Genomic DNA, 17681 nt, shown 5'->3' with positions numbered 1-17681 from the left:
GTTCGAATCCCCGTCGGCCGGGGCCTCTCTGTGCGGAGTTTGCATGTTCTCCCCGTGTCTGCGTGGGTTTCCTCCGGGTACTCCGGTTTCCTCCCACAGTCCAAAGACATGCAGGTTAGGCTGATTGGAGAGTCTAAATTGCCCGTAGGTATGAGTGTGTGAGTGAATGGTGTGTGTGCCCTGCGATGGACTGGCGACCTGTCCAGGGTGTATTCCTGCCTTTCGCCCAATGTATGCTGGGATAGGCTCCAGCCCCCCTGCGACCCTGTTCAGGATAAGCGGGTTCAGATAATGGATGGATGGATGGATATACTGTCATCACTGGTAAAGGAATCCCTCAGAAGGATGTTATAAATCTCTCTATCTCTCTCACTCTCTTCAACTTTAGGCTACTTCAGGGGTAGATATCGGTACACTGCAAAGAAATTCCCACAAACCTTCACTTACCTCCTTGTTGCTTGCCCACCCACACAGCATGTCATTACTAGTGACCATGATTAATGGATATTTTTAAACATACCTGTGAATAAACTGCATAAATAATGTGCATCATGAGAAGAGTATGGATCATGTGTCTGCTGGTTAGTGTGGGTTAGATCATTTACACACAGGCAGAATGTACTGTAGATCTGATACAGATTAGGTGTCTGACTAAGTACTGAACATTGTGATAAAATGGGTGCAACAAGCAGGACTTCATATATACATGTTTGTATGCATATATGTATACACACAATTGTAAATCATTATGAACCAAAAAGAACACAAAATGGGAAGCACAGCTTTACAATAGGGATGACAAGGTTGCAAGGGATTTTTTTTTGCTTTTGTTTGCCTAGCTCTGAGCAAAGAACCACTATGAAATTGTTATATGGTAATATGGCCATGGTGATCATATTGGAGATTGGATGAATGTTAAGATGATGTTACTGCTGAATGACCCCCAAACCATACCTTACCCATATGTCACAGGAGTTTAAAAGTGCATTCATGCTTCTGCGGGCCGGCCTGAGACTTAGCCATTAGCTGTGCCGCTAACCAGTATCCCGCCACTCACTGCTTCTCTATTTGTGTGGACTGTCAGGTCAGTCCATCAGGAAACAGCGCCGTCTTGTGGAAAAGGTTCTGGGTGAGGGGGCTTTACCTGCTTCCGCTGCTTCCTCAGATTCCGTCTCCGCGTACTCGGGTATACTGAAGTCCGAGGACGTCTCGTTGTCGTAGAGACTCCCGGAACCGCTCTCTTCCTCCCCTCCGGCAAGCGTCCCCAGCCCCTTGGTCTCCATGACCACCACGTCAGTCCCATTTTCGCTCTCGAAGTAGAAAGAGGACGGCCGGTCGCCTCCGCTGCCATCGTCCACAGTGCTCGCTGTCGCCTTGGCGACAGGGACTGGCACAGTGGGCGAGGCCGCGAGGGCGAACGAGGACATGCTTCCTGCCTCGGGGGATGCCGTCTGGCCCCGCTCCCACTCCTGATCTAACTCTCCGCTCCCTGGCGACTCCACATACAGGGTGGACCCTGAGGCGCTACTGTCTACCTGGCTGTCCAGATAGAGGGGGGGGTCCGAGGACAGGGCCGTGGGGGACGCCGTGGGGGACAGGGCCGGGGGATTCAGGGGCGTGGCCCAACTGAAGAAGGGCACGGGGCTGGAAGTGCTGGCAGCTGTAGCTGTAACAGAAACGCACACGTCACTCAGAGGGCAGTCGAGCGAGCGAGAGGGAACGCCCGCAGAGAGAGAGACAGGCAGGAGGGCGGACTCAGCAGCCCTGTCTGCGTCACCCGGAAAAGAGGCCAGGGGGCTGTGGGAAGCCACAGCGCTAGGGGACAGAGATGGATGGAAGTCTACCACGCTACCGGAGTCGCTGAATGAGCCACCAGGGGGCGCCCCACTGCTGGAGGAAGGCTGAAGAAGAAGGAGGGAGGCATGCACAGAGTCCCCACTAAAGACGCGAGACGCCAGGCCCATGGAGGCGCAGGTACAGGAGGCGGGAGGGAGCTCAGGGACGGCAGAGGTGAAACGAAGGAAGCCGCCACCCCCACCGTCCCCCGCTGAAGATTCAGAGGCCCCCACCACATCAGAAGCACCCTCTACCGGCCAAAAGCTGCTGTGCACACCCATGTGAGCAGTCACCACCGTTGAACAACAGTCGCAGGACAGAGGAAGTGAAGTTTCAAGGTGATTGTGGAAAACTGAAGTGGATAGAGTTTTCATTAGAGAGACAGGGCTGAAAGTTCTAGAAGGGTGGAGCCCGTCCCAGGCGGAATGGGACAGTGACAGTACAGTGGCAGATGAATCAGGTAAAGTTTGAAGGGGTACATCATCAGTATCACTGAAAACTATCAAGGGGTCGCCGGCCAAACCAGACAGCACATCATCATCATTATCATCATCATCACCACCATCACCATTGCCGCTAAGCAGCACAGTGTCCATTGTCCAATCAGAGACAGCGTGGCTGGAGGGTGGGTGGGACGGGGAGGAGGAGAAGGAGGGGGCGAGGGACACCGGGGCAGTGGGGGCATGCGGGATGCCCCGTCTCGGCCCGGGCCAGCTTTCGGACAGGCCCCAGCCGCTAGGGGGTGGAGAGAGGGAGGTGTCATACAACACAGCCCCAGAAGAGGAGGGGGGTAACACAGGAGTGGCATGCAGATAGGTGAGGGGGTCGGAGAGGGAGCAGGGGGACGTAGAGTCACACACAGCGGGGTCGGGGAGGATGCTCTCACCGTTGGACACCGGTTGGGTGGTCTGGGGGAGAACGATACCGAAGGCGGATGTGGAGATGGAGAGGACCTGACTGCCAGGGCTTGTGGGCCGCGGCGGTACCTCCACGAGGGAAGGGGTGGGGCTACCAGCAACGGGGGTGTCCTCTGTATCTTCAAAGCCACTGCCGGAGTCGGTCTCGGAGGTCGACGTCACGCCGTCCCCAGACGGGCCCCACGAAGGGCTGGGGGCCTCGTTCGGACCGACGAGAGGCGGGGCTGTAGGGGCCGTGGCGTTCTCGTAGGCTGTGCTGTTGATGACGTCGTCGTAGTAGACATCAGTGACGACGCTGCCATTGGGCTGCGCTGCAGGACTGAGGAGGGAGGTCTGCTTAGTGCTGGGGCTCTCCACAGGCCCCTCCGTCTGCTCCCGCGTCCAGGACAGCGAGCTCTCCTCCGTCACCCTCCGCACCGCCGGGGTGGTTGTACTCCTCCTGCCCGGAAACAGGAAGCCCGGCCCTTCTGTCTCCACGGCGATGCGAATGGAGGGGGAGTCGCTGGTGATGGTTCGGGCCGATGTGCCGGCCTGCTTCAGGCCCGGTCTGCCCTGAGACAAATTAGGCTGGTTCTCCTCCTGAGGGGCAAAGAGATTCAGGGGTTGCACTGTCAAGCCTAACTGCTATATAGCCAGAAAACGCTGCAAACAGCAATATTCCGTGCAGAAATGCATTTTAACAAAACTGGAATGGATGTGCAAAAGTACAGGAGTGTTACATTGGGATCTTTATACATTACCTTAAACTCCTCTTCAATTTCATCAGGATCTAAATAGATCGGATCAGGATCTGTTTCTGGAATGAAAATAATTGGCACACCGATTAGATCCAAAATAAACAATTCTCACAATTCTGTTAAAGGGCTTTGCCTGTAGGTAAACAATGTAAATCCCTAAACTGTGTGATAGAACATAAAAATCACTACATCAATAAAATGCAGATCCCTACTTTACAGAAGCAAAGAATCAAAAATATCACGTAAGGTTTGATAAAGTTTCCTAAAACGGGCCAGTATTGAGGGTAATATTTGCACTCCAAAACATTACAACGATATGAAAGAAAGGTGCACAACACACACACACACACACACACACAAACATTGTGAAAACTATTCTGTGGTGCAATTTGCATATATTGCTTTAAACTTTAAATAAACACACAAAGTTTATAGATTCAAAAAAAAAATGTTTTAAATGAAGATCATTTTCAAATCATTTACTTTCACGGATTGATCTTCAAATGCAACTACACACCCCCCTGCCTTACAAAGCCTCATATCCACAACGGTATAATCTTTCAATTACTTCTACAATTTACAGACTTCTGACAACAGCATGGTACACCTTATTTTGAGGGCCTGTGTTTGATATAACACAGTATAGTTAGCTAGTATACATGCAAGAAAACCCTTTAGAAATGTTAAAAAAAACTTGACATTTCCTGACCACAGTGGTACTTCTTCAGAAATGAAAAGAATTATTACTTGTTAATGTTGCACTTGAGTATTTGCTCATTATCTGCTTCAAAAAACCAGACAGACTTAATTCACAAGAGGTACCAAGTATATTAAATGTTTTCAGTGTAAATATGCCCTTAAGATAAAGTGTGGCCAAGGAATTAGAGCCAAATCTTTTATACCACAGCAATACTGCAATGTGCCAAGCTACTGATCAACTTGGTAGACTGCGCAGATTGTTGGTGTAATCATTATGAATATTTTACCGAAGTCATTAGGTCAGGGAGAGAAAGAAGAGAGAGGGAGAGCAAGTGAGCAAGAGTGAGACAGAGTGAGAGAGAGACAGAAACAGAGACCACACCCAGAGGGATCACAAAAAACACAATGTGCAAGTTCTTCTTCTGGGTCACCGCATACAGCACAGTGTCACACAGGGAAGCTTGCTACAGTCATGCAGATGGACTGTCCTGACACACAGCACGAGCAGAGCAAGACGATGAGCCTTACCTGCCTGGTGGGACTAAGTTATACAAAATAAAGATCCCAGGGCCTCATGGAGGTCAGATCACTGATGTTGTTTTATGGAGGGCAGGGGTGATTTAAAATTGTGTGTGTGCGTGTGTGAGTGTGGGTGTGTAAGGGGGGAACAAATTCACCCATGTCTGATTAAGGCCTTCTCAACAGTTCCCATTGGCACACGGTGTACAATGGTAGGATGGCAGTGTTGAGAGGGAGAGTTGAGAGGGTTTAGTAAGTGGACAGACCCATACAACCTAAACACTGTGGTTCACCAGACTCACTCACTCAGGAACCGCTTTTGTATATGGGAATAGAAATATCATACCACGGATTTTCATTCTTTTGGCAGAAGGGATTAGTTTATTATCAATGTTTATACAGTGATCAAAGCATACAGGTTTCCCATCATTTTATTTAAAATCATTATACACAACAGCACATACAGTCAAATATTATCTTTCTGTTAAATATTTTTGAGTATTTTAAAAATTGCGTTATTTAATCATTTTTCATACATACAATCTGAAGTCACCTTTGACTTCAACATGTCCTTCATTTCTACAGATCAGTTATACTTCCAACATAATTAAAATACAATATTTGAATAAATGAAAACACCAGCATAGAGAAGGGCTTGAGAGTACAGAGGACAGATTCATGTTTTTCTCAATTTATACACATGGCACAGTATTTGTGAAATCCACAAAAAGACAGTTAAAGAGAAATAGAATTAACTGACAGCGAGTAAATGTTATTGAAGGATTCCCATTCTGACAGACCCAAGCAAAGAAAAAACATCTACTGTACCCAAAAACCAACTGCAGTCCATGCATTTTATATCTGACCCACAGTGGGGCAGTCTTGACAACTGAGCATCTCTTTTCTAAGAACTGGCTGCTTTCGTGATTGCGTCACTTGACAGACCATGGATGTCTAGTTTTTCTGGAAACATTTAACCATAGCCAGTTTAAGGGGATAGAATTTCAGCAGAAATTGCCTCCTCATGTAGCCTAGTCAAGCAGAGGCTACCGTTAACAAATAAACACTGTTTACTCATACTTGGGGGGAGAGACATTCCAGCAGAGCTTCAGGGCTCCTAATTTAGCCAATCAAGGTATCTACAATGGATGTCTTTACAAGGAAACATCCTTTGCGTCTATATGACTTTGACTGCATTGATCTTTGACATACAGACAATTGCTGAAAAAAGCAAGAACTGGTTTGCAAAAGATGAATCTACAGAATAGCTTAGCTGCTAATGGTGCGAGACGTATGCATCGTGTGACTGTAGATGTGAAGTGTCAGAGGGTGCTGTCGGTCTTACCAGGGTCGTCCAGGGGCATATCCACCACCAGCTGATCACTCACACGGCCCTGTAGACCGCCAGTGCAGACCGCCACCACCTGCACCCTGTAGCTGGTGTTGCCCGCCAGGTCCGGGATTATGGCACCCTGGGGTGGGAAGGTCATGTAATGTCAATCAAATAACCAACCAACCAATTAACTAACCAACCAACCTACCAATCAACCAATCAATCATCCAACCAACCAACCTACCAATTAGTTCATCAATGATCCAACCAACCAATCAACCAATCAATTATCCGATCGAAAAAGAAAACAATAAATTAATAAATAATTTGTGAGTAAATGGGATCTAGTATGTGCCTTGTGCACTCAGTCAGATGTATCCACAGTAAGCAGGCATAGGCTACACTAGTAATGTGCACTCAGTCAGATGTATCTACAGTAAGCAGGCACAGGCCACTGTGAAAGTCTATGATTACTCATGCACTTCCTAATGATCCCACGATCCTCCACTGTGTCAGACTGTGGGTTGGGAGGCATTACCACATCCTGGTCTCCGTCTGTCAGGTATTCGCTCTTGGGTGGGTCCTCCCCCTCCAGCCGCCAGTAGGTAACGGAGTACTTCTCGATGTTGGTGTCGTAGACCGCCCGTGGCCGTTCCCAGGTCACCAGCAGGCTGGTGTAGTTCTCAGGGTGAGGCTCTGCCTGCACGTTCTCTGGCTCTGTGCTACAAACTGTACAATGTGGCAGGAAAGACGGACCAGTCTAAGTACACATGTAGGCAGTAAGAGTCTTATGTGTTTTTTCCATATTTCATAAAGAATGGTTGGTTTGCTATAGAACATACATTACATTACAGTTGCTACTAAGCTGACACCTTTATCCAGACTTACAGTTGATAAGTCTAAACAGGGCCCAACAGCTGATCTTATCGTGGCTACAAACAGACAAACTAAAGTTAAAAATAAAGTTTAAATAATCTAGTAAAATAAAAAATGAGATAAACAAAAATACAACCTTATTTGTACTTGAAACACCTGTTGCACAAAAACTCTGCATAACCTGAATACAACATGCACTCAAACTTCCTCTCTAGCATGAGAACGAAACTACTGCCAGATAATTACTGCAATTAGGCCTTGTAGGGGAATGTAAAGGGCTTTATTTATTTGTTTATGGTACACTATCCCCCCAGGCAGAAACCAAAGGACTGAAGAATGAAACACAAAGCTCTCTTCACCATCTGTGTGCGCTGTCAGAACGGACTGCTTGAGATAATGCCCCTCACTGAGCACAATCATGTGGGCACTCAGCATAAAGGCCCCTACTGCAGGAACCAATTTAAATTAGCCATGAGACACTGACCTCAGCGATATCCATCAATCTAATGAGGACAATAGCAGCACAGCCTATTATAGCCTACCACTGACATACATACACAATACAACACTATATACAGTGGACAAGCTTATTCAAAGCTACATGTGACATACACATTTACACAACTGGATATTTACCTGGAGCCCTACCACCTGGGTTTGAACCCCGTGATGCACTTTAATGAATTTAAAAACATTCAGAATCAAATACTGTACTGGCTTGTACTGTACTGACCATATGAACAGTAAGATATAGAAAGAGAACCTGGCTGGGCCAGGTTGCTTAGCAACATGGTACCATTATGATGTCAAAAAAACGGAGACAATGATAGGGAAAGATATGAATATTGATATTTCTGAGCATTATTTTCAGGAATTAAATTACTACTGCTGTACAGTACACCAGAATGTGTGTACAAATGAGCACAGATCTACACAGACAGACTGAAATGCTGCATGATGGAACACAGCACTGTCTCCCCCATAGAGAAACAGGCAGTCATTTTTCCCCTGGTGTGGTATATCACAGATGACCTTCCCGGAAACAACTGCTCGAGTGGAGCCAGAATGGCCTACAGCATTCAACAATAAAATAGGGCACTCTCATGAAGCCTGCCCCCTCCACCTCTTCACTCGCTGTGGAACAGCTATGACAAACCATTACACACTTTAGTTCAATGTTAAAAACTGATATAGTAAACTGGTAAATACTGATAAATGCACATATGTTGACATTTAACAAATATTTACTCATTCACCTTGAATGTAGCTATTAAACCAATTTATAAAGTGATTAGATATTCAAAAGGTTTTACCAATGTCATGCAGTATTGCAAAGACTTTTAATTGAGATGTGAGTGTAGGTTTGGTCACACAATGGAAAGGCAGCTGCAGTACATACTGGGACTGGGAACCTCCTCTGTCCCAGTGTAAGAGGAGAAGACCTGGCCCATGAACTGGTCCTGCTGCTCCCTGAAGTTATTCTGCAGGTAGTCCAGCAGCATAACGTAGCCAACCTGATGCTGGGTCATGACCTCACAGAACACCTCCAGCTGAAACAGACACACACATGCATACAAACACATGCAGACACACACACACATACACACACACACACACACATACATATGCACACAAACACATGCACACACACACAAACACACACAGACACACACACACACATACACATACATACAGACACATGCAAATTAAATCCAATCATAACATAACACAAACCCTAGATAACATTGACCTGTTTCCCTTTTCTGTTAGTTCATGCTGTGATACTTTTCTATCACCAAACCCCATCTGAGGATGGGTGGATGTTACTGATTGAGCACAAGCAGCCTTTAAAATGAATTTATAGACATATGCGCAACAACCGTCCTCCCCCCAGGAGAATGGAATATTCCGGCTCTTCACCCACCATATTGTCTGTCCGTGTTCAGTCATGCCCGCCCCTGTAATCCCCTGACCTCTGCCTCCCACTCCAATCCACTTCAATAGCACACCTGAAGCTAAACTCCCAGCGGTGCCATTATCTGTCATTTTGTGCTTCTGAATCATTAAACTCAATCATCTGTTGCATAATAATAATTGTGTGCTACACACTCCCTTCCTTAGCTGTTCTCATTTTAATAATGGAGATTTTTTAACAATTAGTCATTGGACTGACAATAGGTATGCACACATGCTGCAACAAGGCCTGTTAGTACAATGAGGACATTCACGTAGGATCTGTCTTTATGTTTTTTACTTGTTTTGACACTTACAAGCCATTGGCAGTTGGGAGGTCACAGTACTTAGCATAGGTAATGGGCTCGGAAAATATTGCACACAAGCACAATGCAAACTGCTCTGCACTGAGCCTCCATAATGGCAGTTATAAAACATTGGGTTATCTTGTACATAAATCCCAGGGCTGGCACTTTTGTTATGTTATTGTGGTTCAGGCTGTGTTTCAGACTACAAGTCTTTGAGCAGTGGTTTTTCTTAAAACTTGTTTTATGGCTATGTTTCACGGGTATTCAAAGGCTTACAAAGCTACAGATGAATAGAAGTCTTTCAACCTCCTTTTAATTCATAAATGTGAGAATGTGAGAATGCCTTTAGCACATTTTCTATGGGGGAAGCTGGAGCTCAGTGACTCACTCCCCCAAGAGAAAAGTGTGACTGCACGGAGAGAAGGTAACAGACAAAGACCACGTCAACAGTTAATGACCTGCAAAACCTGAATGCTTGTCATTCAGCTCTGCTCATTATTCCTCAGTGACTGACAGGGATACACACACTCTGTCATTAGATTAAACAAATCCAAACTGTGACCAGGCTTCAAAGGCATGGAAAACTGTCACCTGAAACAAGCACACACACACACACACACACACACACACACACAATTACACGCACATATGCACACACAGATCTTCCCCGGCCAAGATAAACACAAACGCAAACTCATCAATCTGAAATGTACAAACGCACAAGTATGTCCTAATATACACAAATATGCACTAATGTGTATGCACACATTAAACTCACATTATTATTACTATTATTATTATTATTATTATTATTATTATTATTTTAAATAAATAGTAATTGCAGCACTTGTCATGAAATATAAAAAAGTGCCTTATAGACATTACATTATTACATTACATTATTGGCATACGCTCTTATCCAGAGCAACGTACAGTTGATTAGACTAAGCAGGAGACAATCCTCCCCTGGAGCAATGCAGGGTTAAGGGCCTAACAGCTGTGCGGATCTTATTGTGGCTACACCAGGATTAGAACCACCAACCTTGTGTGTCCCAGTCATTTACCTTAACCACTACGCTACAGGCCGATTAAAGGGAGCCAATTAAAAACAATGTAATGTAACAAAGGTATAAGGTATAAGGTATGGTAAAAATAGAACAGGAAAACGCCATAGAGAATACGTATTACAATGCTCACATGCATGCACACACACATACACACACAGGCACACGCACACGCACGCACACACACTTCTACAACACCCTGGAGGCCAGCAGCAGAACTAAACAGTGCTGCTGGCCTCCAGGGTGTTTCCTCTGAATTGCACTCACCTGTATGTCAGAGATGGACACAGTGTTCTTAAACACCACCCACTCCACAGTGTCTGAGCATGGCGGCGTGGTCAGGGAGCCGTTGTAAGTGTAGTATTTCTCTGTCGAATTTGGCAGGAGGCTCCGCAGGCTGAACGGTTCTACCACGTCGCTTTTGTCTGGAAATCAAGATGACGGAACAGCCGGATCCATTAAAGCTCTTCACATTCTGCCATCAACGGACACTGTATCGTAGGCGGATAACAGTGGGAGATGGGCAACATGACCCGGGCTGGTTTTTGGAGCACTTGATCGCATTACTGAAAACTCAATGCCGTGATGGCAGGGGGTGCGTTATATCCACCCACCAAGCAGCTGATTCAGAAATTCAAAAACATTTGTTTTTATCACTGGCAAGTTGCTGGCTATCACCAAGAGAAAAATAGCATGGGCAGCCTTCTGCAACAACTTACCAAATCGGCTCACAGAGTTGATGGCGTTGATAATCGGCACGTAGTTGTCGTTGTCCTCATGACTGGCCTGCAAGGAAATTACAGAAATGGCCCCACCATGTTATTCACCTTCACTTTACTGTGAGGTTTCGTGTTTTCACTGTGTTGTATTCTGTTTAAGTGCATTGCGTTTCCCTGTTTTTGTAACCTCTGTGCACTCCGCAGCCACCCTGTCAGTTTGGTCACTTCATTCACTCGTTTCACCTATGTTTCACTCCCTGATTGTTTCTCACACCTGATTGCTGTTTCCCTCATTACCTGTCTTATATAAACACCTCAGTTTTTTATGTCTCATCGCCTGATTGTTATGTGTCAAAACCATACTCTCCAGCGTTTATTTCTGATTGATCTCTGTTACGACCTGTTTCGTCCCAGAATTCCGCGTTTTGATTCTCCTGTCTGTTTGATTTTGAACCGTAGTTTATCGACCTGTTTTTGTATATCGACTTTTGTTTCCGGATTCTGTTTTTGTCTACTTAGCCCGTTTGTTATCAACCCTTCGCCTGTGACCATGATTACAATTTGGATTATCCTTGTTATACCTGTTTGCTGGAGTTTTGACCCATTGCCTGGACTTTGTATTATGAACTGCCTTATCCCCAGTGAATCTGTTTGGTGGCTATTGACCCTCGCCTGTTTGACTTGCCTGAAGGAAATAAAGACTCTGAACAAACTCTTTGCCTTCTGGATTACTGCGACTGGGTTCACTTGTTCTACATGCCTGATATTTACTCCACTTCCAGAGTTTAGGCTGAGGGAAAGAGAGAACTGAGTCTGGACACATCACCACAGGGTCAATTAGTCAATACAGTTAGTACTTAATAGTTATCAGCACACATCTTAAACACATCATAAAATACAGAAATACACTTGATAACAAAACTTTAAAATAAGACATAAAAATCCTAAGTAGCAATGCATAATACAGATCTTAGCAGTGTAAATATAGCAGTGCAATGTTTGACTAAGTCATTACCCTAAATGCCTCTGTAACACTCACAAATTCATAGGGGCCATAATTTAAAAAATGCAGTGATTCATGATGTTAAATGTAATTAACTGTTTTATTTAAGCACACTTCTGTCACCAAGAGTTGGCTCTATTCAACACTGAAACTCCCCTCCCAGTGGTCCTCTACTCCCTCCCCGCCCCTCTCTCCGTTTCCATCAATGCTTTATTTCCCCTACCCTTCCTACATCTCTACTGCACTGCATCTGAGCAACTGAACATGGGTCATATCTCTCCAGTCATGCAATATAGGCATGTGTAGTGTAGTCATGCAATATAGGCAAGTTTGGAATCCCAGTTTGGGCTCTCTAGCAAGAATTAAATTGCCTTAGTACATATCCAGCAAAAATGAATTATAGATAAAAAGCCATCTAAGTCCATGTTTGTGTCGTTAATTAATAATGTGCTAATGTGCCCATGGCATACACTTTGAATCACAGCACAAAACTTAGTCATGAGAACATGTTCAGACAGGCCCTAAATTCATTCACACCGAATCACAGAGATACTTTACAGTACCATAAAAATAAATGCTCCTCAGAGATAATATTGGTTTGGAATTGCTGTAGGCGATGAAGCTTCTTGAAGTTCAACCTTCAAAAGCACACGCAGACCCCGAGCCATTGCCCTGAATCTGAACCCACCATGATGCCATACTCAAGAACAAACTGCCACCATTTTGCTGCACATAGGCAGGCCCGCACTTACAAAACATATCCATGCATGCACATATGCACACGTATGCAGCCACTCATAAAGACATTTCACACACAGTACATCAGAAACCCATGATCACATGCATACATACTCACACACCTACAGTACACAGACTTTACACAGACACACACAAAATGATGTAAACCCACCTCAAACAAGACAGACAGAGCTGTGATCTTTCCTCCATCTTTGAATGCATCATCAATGAATTTGAACTTGTGCCCTTCATAACAGAAAATATGCATCTAAAAGAGAGAAAATCCTGACATGAGTTGTCTGAGTTCATAAAAACAAAACGTGTCATAGCTGTGAGGATAAAGCACACCAGCACTTCTCGCAAAGACATGAGTTGAGACACGAGAAGACACTTCATGTGCAACTCAACAGGTGAACTGTGCTGATCAGCAATATTGTACACTGTACTCTGTGCACAACAACACAGTTCAGCCCAGAGTACAGTGGCCAGCACAAAGCAACAGTAGGGTCTACCAGTTTATTTGGACACTTTCATTGTGGACTTGTTGTTGTTGCTCTGTGTTAATCATCACACTCTCTGGCATTGCGGGCTGTGTTGTTCCCTGCTATAAAATCCAGCTATGCCAGCTTGACCAGCTTAAAAATTGAGCTGGTCAAGCAGGTCATATGCTGGTCTAGCTGGGTATGATCTGGTCAACCAGCTATTACTGGTAGCTTGTCTGAGCTGACAGCTGGTCAACCTGCTACCAGCTGTTTTAAACATAGCTTGAGCTGGTCAAGCTGGGACGTGGTCTGAACTGGTCAAAACCTAGATTGAGCAGTTTTTTTCACCCAGTGTGTTGTTGTTGTGTGTGCCCATGTGCTATGCACCCTGAGAGCCATACTGGGGAGTAAGTAGTGTACCTCGAGTGGAAACTTGATGCCATTGAGGCTATGTTCTGAGCCATCAGATGAGGCGTTACACGTGCCCCAGTGGAACTGGATCCTGCCCACCCTAAACCTGGACCTCAGCCCCCCTCCACTCAGGAAGAACTCTCCGTTCAGGTCTACTGCAACTGAAACACACCAAACACCACATCACACTCTTTAATAAGCACAGAGCATGGGCCAATCTCAACTACAGTAGTTCATACACCCACGCACACACACATACGCACATGCATGCGATCATGCGCGCACACACACATACATACACACACACACACACACACACACACACACATACGCACATGCATGCTATCATGTGCGCACACACACATACATACACACACACACACACACACACACACAAGCACATGCATGAGATCATGCGCGTGCACACACATACACACAAACACACACACACACACACACACACAAGCACATGCATGAGATCATGCGCGTGCACACACATACACACACACATACACACACATTGCATGCACATTTAAACTAACTGACTGCACATGACAGCAGCTACAGGTGTTTCAGGGTTACATTCATGATAACCCACACTCTTCAAAATTGGCAGAGGGTGTGTTTTTAATCTGGCTTTTCAAATTATCACAATACCTGAGCCTTGGGAAAAACAGAAACCTTTGTCCCAATCTTTGTAATTTGCACAATAATTCAAAGAAAGTAACTAAAGAACAAAGACATGTGCAATTGTAAGATGCTTACATCAAAGGATTCTTCTTCAAGTTCTACCACCAAAAAGGTTTCCAAAAGGAACTAGTATATTTCATTGTAACATTTCAGCCTGCTGTCAAGCTAGAGAGATATTGAAAAAGTATTCTCCAATAATGTTAGCTGGGGGCTGCTTTGATGTTAACCCTCTAGTATGAAGGACATGGGACCAGACTGAGATTTTGAGTTCATATTTTCAGACAGATGATATTTATCTACAGATTTATATACTAAAGAATATATCAGATGTAATGGCATATATCAGCCTTATTTCATTCCATTTGCACCAGGGTCTGACCAGAGTGATGAGAAGAAATATTAAAAGTTAATATTTTTAAGCAAAAAAATTAAAAGGTGATGGAGAAATTATTTTAAAATAAAAACACACAAACAAGAAAACAAAGAAGAATAATTGTTATAATCATCAATTTCTCAGTGAAAAGTGAAAGCAGAGACACAGCTACTCCATTAAAATATCTCTTTCTGACTGTAAATGAAGCTATTTCTTTCAGAAACTAGGCCTTTTGGAAAAACATATATCCACATTTCTCATTAGGCTCACTGCTTCCTCTTTATTACTCTATAATGCTTAAGTTAAAATTATATTCACAGAAGCAATGTTAAGGCTAATTTATTCTTCAGCGACAGTGTGGGCAAAATGGATCAAATTGAACACATTTGATGGTCGGTGATGGGTGGCACACACCAGCATAAGGTCAGAAGTGTCCTGCAACTGTCACTGATTCATTGAAACGAAGACAAACGTTGGCATGGAAGTGATGCTAGATTACTACTACAGTTTTTTTATGAATGAAGATGTTTTGTTTGCATAGCTCGCTAGCAAAATGGACGGGTTTGAGGAGAAGCTGGCAGAACAGGTGGTTGTTATAGTAACAACACGCACTGTCGCATAACTATAAATTCAAAATGTCTTCCGTCAACATTCTGTCACCAGTCGCCAAAGCATAAATTTGCCTTTAGAATATAATCTGTTTCCATCTTCTATGATCTGCTTATCTACCATACATAAATTTAAACTGCAAGAGAATCCCTTTCAGGGTCTAACAATCAATATGGACTTGAGCTTGGACAGGAGAGAACTGTGAGAAGGTCACTGCAAGGTCATGCAGATCAGAGCTTAGTGGAAGCTAGGCAGCTCACCTGTGTTCCCGTCGTTTTTGATGGCGGTGGTGTCTGAGGTCAGCTGGTCCCAGCCCTCGAACTTCAGCTGCTGAAACTGAAGCCTCACCTGGGTGAGGTCCTCCTCGATGTTTATGGGGGACTGTTTGGCATTATTGCATGATGGGTACTTCTTGGCCCAGTTCTTTTGGTTAAGTGTTCCTGAGGGATGGTGAGGCAATTGCAATAATAGAATTAGATTCAAAGTATCAGTATGTAGGAAATGTAGCTTAATGCTTAATGCTTGAGTTTTAACAACAGTGACTGATGATTTCATGTACAATATATAATAATGGTAGATGAGTTACACTTGAAAATCTAATTGCAGTCATACAGACAATGTAAGTTTGAAACACATACCAACCCAAGTCAAAGTGTAGCTATGGTGTTGTATCCACATATTTTGGTGGACAAAGGAGTGAGTCAGAACACACACACAGACGCAGGCATGCACGCACATTCACACATAAACTGTAACAGCTACATTTTTATAAATTCAGGATTATGCATCCCTGATTCATAATCCTTCTGCTGTCTGGAGACTCTTTTTACCAAAAAAGGTAACAGAAATTAATAGAGTCATCCACTGTTACGGGTCAGAAACATTAGTCGACTGTGGCATATTTTCTTGTGGCATAAACACAATTAAGGCAGATCTTCACAGCAGTGAAGATTTTAGTTGCAGAACAAGGCTGCCTCAAAGGCATAGAATAGTCAATCAGAGGCTATTCATACTGTCAAGCATTTTCTTAAACATAGTTTTCTATGCGATTTGTGCAGACTAATCTTCGTTTGTTGCTTGTTATAAAAAACAAATGCACTCATGTTACACGTTACACTTTATTTCCTTCTGAATATGTCTGGGTTAAATGGCCTTTTAATACGTATGATATTGAACATTTCTCAGAGAAGGATTGTACCTTTCTCGAAGGGCCCATGAGATAATGATTTAGATATTTCAATTCAATTCTTAGGCTAACTGCTTGACCCTGAATGGCAGTGTTCTGTCTGAACAAATAATTTAGGTAAGGATAAAAATAGCTTTGTTTCTTGCAGGAAATGATGTGCCTGCCATACAGACAATCTATTTAATATTGATTGATGGCCACGCCTTGTCTACGTAATTGCCAGGTGTGATGAGTCTCTGACTGAAGAGATTTCCCTGATAGATATGCTGCGTCTCTTTCATATTTCCAGAATACTGTTGACAGCAACATTATTAAATTCATATTATGAAAAATAGGATATTCATAGAATATGCACAACCTTCAGGGGAAAAGCCAGCAAATGCATATTTAATGTGGTCATACATATATTTCACAGAATAATGTATAATATTTCAGCCGTGTTTCAATCCATCTGTTTGGAAAACATTATCACATTATACAGTAAAAATATTATATTTGCCTTTTTGTTTACTCAACATCTCAATACTGACTTATTTGCCTTCGGACTGATATTTCAATTAAAACAGGAAGAGTAAAGACCTATTTAATACAACGCTAGAGTGTTTTATGAGACAATAGCTTTATAGCCATACTGGTATATGACCTTTTTGCTTTTGGGCGCCTGTCTTTCCTGTTGTCCTTATATGACATTGCATTGTGTGATGGCAGAGACGGGAGTGTGAGCTGCCAGACAAGCACCTTCAGGGCCATGTCTGGCTCCTGCGGTTTAACAGCAGAAGCGTAATGAGGAGCTGTCACGGACACAGGATGGCAACATGTCCGGGGGAACTCCAGCAGAGAGAGAGCTCTCACTGAAGAGAGGAGTCACAGAATGTGCAATGGACAGCATGGCAATTCATCCCTCATCCTGGAGGGCCACATACTCACAGTGGTTGTAGGGTCACTGAATTCTAACCTTGGAGGGCCACAGTGTATGTACGGCCACTGAATTCTAACTCTGTTTGGACACAGTGTATGTAGAGCTGTTGAATCCCTCCATAGTAGCTCCATTCCACAGCTGTGCTAATTCTGACCATTGTACTAATTCAGTGTGCTTGTCGCCATTCTAGATCCACTTCTAGGCTTCAGCTGTGCTTTGGGCCTTTTTGGTGCCTCAATTCTGTTTTTTTTTGTTTAGGAAGTTTCTTTAAGGATTATTGACATTATGTGATGTTATTGTTTCAAGTTG

General features: G+C 44.0%; 1 protein-coding gene across 4 annotated transcripts in view; it reads right to left on the bottom strand.

Moving 5' to 3' along the window:
- ptprz1a (protein tyrosine phosphatase receptor type Z1a) overlaps positions 1-17681 on the bottom strand; it is a 63468-nt gene that overhangs the window by 16164 nt on the left and 29623 nt on the right. For 2 of the 4 annotated variants that reach the window (XM_061251533.1, XM_061251534.1), the window contains exons 3-13: positions 15528-15707; positions 13605-13756; positions 12875-12970; positions 10962-11028; positions 10510-10667; positions 8317-8467; positions 6580-6770; positions 6054-6180; positions 3494-3549; positions 2723-3332; positions 1145-1666 (exon numbers count right to left, since the gene is read on the bottom strand). In XM_061251533.1, the coding sequence (XP_061107517.1) occupies positions 1145-1666; positions 2723-3332; positions 3494-3549; positions 6054-6180; positions 6580-6770; positions 8317-8467; positions 10510-10667; positions 10962-11028; positions 12875-12970; positions 13605-13756; positions 15528-15707 (2310 nt within the window). The remainder of the gene's footprint in view (positions 1-1144; positions 1667-2722; positions 3333-3493; positions 3550-6053; positions 6181-6579; positions 6771-8316; positions 8468-10509; positions 10668-10961; positions 11029-12874; positions 12971-13604; positions 13757-15527; positions 15708-17681) is intronic. The other 2 variants (XM_061251535.1, XM_061251536.1) reach the window with 1 other exon arrangement.

This window comes from Conger conger, chromosome 8, assembly GCF_963514075.1.
Source record: "Conger conger chromosome 8, fConCon1.1, whole genome shotgun sequence".
Taxonomy (NCBI): Eukaryota; Metazoa; Chordata; class Actinopteri; order Anguilliformes; family Congridae; genus Conger; species Conger conger.
The sequence above is the reverse complement of the archived record's forward strand: the minus strand, read 5'-3'. Positions and strand labels throughout refer to the sequence as shown.